Raw genomic sequence first — 4,921 nt, 5'->3', positions numbered from 1 at the left:
ATATATATATATATATATATATATATATATATATATATATATATACGCATACACATAATATATGTGTGTGTGTGCGTGTGTGTATGCGTGTGTAACCATACACTGCAGTTGTTATTTTAGAGAAACATAAAGAATAACAATCGAATATTTACTGATGGGGAAGGGAGATGCAATACCAAAAGTAGAATCAAATTCATTATACAATTCGTGTTGATTGGGACTTCGACAGCCAAAAAAGACCCTCAAAAACTTAAGCACTACTGAGATCAAAAAACAGAAACACCACTTCATCGCTCCTCCCACCCACTTTAGTAATGAGAGACACTTAGCCTGACTATCGTGGCTTTCATACGACAAATGAATGCCTTTATGGAGACCTGCGGAATGTTAGCGAGAAGAACAGGCAAAGATGGTTGCGACTATCTGGTTACTGCGTGCGCCATCCTTATCTGGAGGCATCCAAATTACATTATTTACATTTGACAGATGTTTGTCCTCATCTTACTTGTTGTTAACACGTTTCGGCTGATATGCCCTACAGCCTTCATCAGGTGTCTTGGGGAAATTTCGAACCTGGGTTCTCAATCCTAAGGTATTTTTCGATGTTTATTATTATTATTATTATTATTATTATTATTATTATTCGGGTTACTGCCTGGAATCGAACTCGGAACCTTGGGGTTACTAACCCGCGCTCTTAACCACTATGCCATATGCCCGAGGCGTAGTGGTTAAGAGCGCGGGCTACTAACCCCAAGATTCCGAATTCGATTTCTGGCAGTGACCTGAATAATAATAATAATAATAATAATAATAATAATAATAATAATAATAATAATAATGTCAAAAAAAGTACCTTACGAATGAGAACCCAGTTCGAAATTTCCCCAAGACACCTGATGAAGACTGGAGAGTATATCAGCCAAAACGTTGTGCTAACAACAAACAAGATGACGACAAATATCCGTCAAATGTAAATAATGTAAATAATGTACATAATTCCTCATCTCTTAAATATAGATCTGTAACATCTAAACTAGTCATGTGGGGCCCACTTCATGGTGATGTAAGAAGAGGGAAACGTCACACTTACATCAACAACTTGATAATGGCTGCTACACAAAGATGCTACGAATGGCACGAAATGTAAAATGGCAGCAACATATGACAAACGAGTGCCTTTATGGAGACCCGCCGAATGTTAGCGCGAAGATCAGGCAAAGATGCTTTAGGTAAGATAAGTAAATAATTAAGTTAGGTATTTTGGTTTGCTAAATTCTTGATGTGAAATCGTGTGTTAAAACAGATTTTGTTGTATCTTGCAGTAAAAACATCTAAATCAAAGTTTTTTTCATGGACCCCCTAAGATGCTACTTCAAACCCAATTTATTATTTTGCTTGTGTGAACCCCATAAAAATCTTATATTGGACCCTGGTTGGGAGCCACTGGTTTAACGTGATATATGTACTCGTTTCATTATGTAGATCTCATCAGCCTGACAGGAGGGTGCTTGACAGACGCAGAGGTCGTGTGGTAGACCGATCTCGACGCGACCGGGATCGTGACAGGGACCGAGATCGAGACCGAGGCTTCGACCGAGATCGAGACCGGAGCAGAAGTCGCGATGGACGAGATAGAAAAGACCGACCCTATCTGGTCTCTGCGTTCGCCACCCTACTAATCTGGGAGCATCCAAATTAATCTTGTGGAACCCACTTTATGGTGACGTAAGAAAAAGAAATCGTCGTTACACGTACATCGACAACTTCATTTGCAGACATTGGCCTGGAATGTATCCAGGATCACGAGGCAGTGATGACGGGCCGAGAATTGTGGCGGGTGGACTTTGTTGCTGCGGCCCTTGTCGGAACCCGGCCATAATAATAATAATAATTTCTTGTGGCGAAAACACGCCTTAAGCCTAGTAAGGACCACATTTCTAGTATTAGTGATTTATTTCTAGGGCCTGAACGTATTTCAGCTCCCAACAGCTGTTAAGACTTTACAAATCTCATGTAGGGCCCAGAATGGAATACTACCCGGGTGGCAGTATTCCATCCGAGCTTTAATTCAATAAACGTTTTTATATCGCTGTTTCTATTTAAGTGTATGTTTGAGCATAGACTCAGAAGTAACTCTACATATGTACACATACGCATATACATACATACATACATACATACATACATACATACATACATACATACATACATACATACATGCATACGTTAATTAATTAATGTCTTACAAACCAACACACACATACATACACACAATAATAATGATAATAATAATAATAATAATAATAATAATAATAGTAACAACAACAACAACAACATGATAATTATTTCTAATTTTATATCAAGAATACACCACTTAACTAATAATAAGAGACCAAAATGAAATACAAAGTGTGGGTTTATAAGCGAGTGTATGTACGTGTGCGTGTAATATACATACATACATATATATAAGTGTATATATATACATATATATACATATGTATACATATATATATAAATACATACACACACACATATATATCTACACACACATATATATATACATACATACATACATATATATATATAAATATATATATATATATATATATATATATATATATATATATATATATATATATATATATATATATATATATATATATATATGTATGTGTGTGTGTGTGTGTGTGTGTGTGTGTGTGTGTATGTACATACACATACGTTATATTTGAATTTGCTGTGTAATTAGTTAAGTGGTCCATTCTTGATATAAGATAAGTAATAATAATAATAATAATAATAATAATAATAATAATAATATTAATAATAATAATAATAATAATAATAATATTATACTCGACAAAAGCAGGATGTTTGTCCACCTAACAGTTTTGAACAATTCCTGTAAAAGTTGAAAGCTATTCGTAACAATGTGTAAATGTTCCAGCAAACGACACGAAATGGCCACATTCCTTAAATTCAATAAAAATCTAAGGATTTGTAATCTTCTCGCAGACATTTTCGCTCGAAATTATATCTACAAATCAATACAGAAAACACACAGATATGTATATGTGTACATAAACTCTTATATATATATATATATATATATATATATAAAATGTTATATAATATAACCTTTTCTGCTATAGGCACAAGGCCTGGAATTTTGGGTTGGGGAGATAGCCGATTATATCGATCCCGGTACTTAACTGGTTCTTATTTTATCGACCCCGGAAAAAAATGAAAGATAAAGCTGACCTCAACGGAATTTGAACTCAGAACCTAGCGACGGGCGGAATACCGCTAAGCATTTCTGCCAGTTCGCCGCCTTGTATATAATGTAATGTAATATTAATTATTAACGACGGAAGCGGTATTAGTACCAAATAGTAATATTTATATTCAGCTAAACATGGATGCATTGTAAGAACACTGAATACTGCTTTATTAGCCTTGACTGAGAGACCCTTTCATATAGGCGCTCGATGCACACACGCAAGAGCCTATATGAGAGGATCTCTCAAAACTAATAACGCAGTATTCGGTTCTAATAAGGCATGCATGTTTAGTTGGATATAAGGATTACTTCTTGTAATGTAATATGATATAATATTCTATGTTGCAGTGGAGGCAACACGTTCTTTGTCTATCTCCTTAACTTCTAGGAGATTTTAGGTATAATTATACTAATGTGTCCATCTGTTCTAATTTAATTAAATTCTATGTCTTTGTGCAGCTGAGGATTGCTCTGCATTTTAAATTGATGTAATGATTACATTGTTCAATTAAATGGAGTTGCTTGAAACGATCGTACTGCATTACCTCTGGATATCCTTGTTGCTTATTTTGATTTTAATCACCTTACTTTGAAATTGTATGGATAATACCGTACTAAATTCTGGTGCCTCAACTTAAGTACCATATTCACCTGAGTTTATATATATCATTGTTAAACAGGACAGCAAACATCTCAAGTCGTATAGAATATTATTTTTTCCAATAATAATATTGTATACGACTTGAGATGTTTGCCTTGCCTTAATGTTTGCTGTCCTGTTTAACAATTATATATCCGCTGCATCGGAAATCTGCAATGGCTCCGTAACTACCGTCTCGGCTATAACCTTAGAGCCCTAATAATCCGTTACACCACTTACCTAGCGTATTTAATCGTTTAGATCACCTGTGAACTAAACCCCACCCCATGGAACAGCTTCGTAAAAATAGCAACAAGCATTACTGTTTAGTATTGTTGCTATGTGAATCTTGTTCAGAGATTTTAAAACCAGCTACTTTAGCTTATATATATATATTTAACTCTTGTATAAATTAGAGCTTATACACTTAAACTCTAATTATAAATAGATACGTCTTCATTTAGAAGCAAGATGAAAAGTACTCCATACAAGACAATAGATGTAGAGTATATATTAACAGGAATCAGTGATGAATAACTTCGATGTTACTCAGAGTTTCATGCATGTGTCGTAAAACATGAAACGTTAGTTTAGGTAATATTTGATATAAGGAAAGGTGTATAATGTATAAATGAATATAAAATGCACATAAATAAGTTATCAATTCCAATTCCTAAATGATTAGGAATAAACGTGCAGCAACAGACATACCTTTCTTTGGTGAAGAACAAAGACGCATAACATCTTGGGGATGATTGACTAGGCACTTACCTGAAATAAGGAAGAAAGGAGAAAAATTAATTAAACTCTCATGTTTTGATGAAATACAATAAAACAATTAAAGAAGAACCGTAAAATGATTTTAAAGAAATACCTGGAACTTAAACGTTTTACTATGGCTGGAAAAAAGACAGTTAAATAGGAATGCTTTTGAATGATATAGAGATAGGCGCAGGAGTGGCAGTGTGGTAAGTAGCTTGCATACCAACCACATG

General features: G+C 34.4%; 1 protein-coding gene across 3 annotated transcripts in view; it reads right to left on the bottom strand.

The window, feature by feature from the left end:
• The window catches only part of LOC106881169 (uncharacterized), a 198,143-nt gene that overhangs the window by 62,371 nt on the left and 130,851 nt on the right, over positions 1–4,921 (bottom strand). The window contains exon 3 of one of the 3 annotated variants that reach the window (XM_052976470.1): positions 4,638–4,697. The exons of the other annotated variants lie outside the window; for them this stretch is intronic. Within the exon in view, the coding sequence (XP_052832430.1) occupies positions 4,638–4,697 (60 nt within the window). The remainder of the gene's footprint in view (positions 1–4,637; positions 4,698–4,921) is intronic. 3 annotated transcript variants of the gene reach the window in all.

Source organism: Octopus bimaculoides, chromosome 24 (assembly GCF_001194135.2).
Source record: "Octopus bimaculoides isolate UCB-OBI-ISO-001 chromosome 24, ASM119413v2, whole genome shotgun sequence".
Taxonomy (NCBI): Eukaryota; Metazoa; Mollusca; class Cephalopoda; order Octopoda; family Octopodidae; genus Octopus; species Octopus bimaculoides.
The sequence above is the reverse complement of the archived record's forward strand: the minus strand, read 5'-3'. Positions and strand labels throughout refer to the sequence as shown.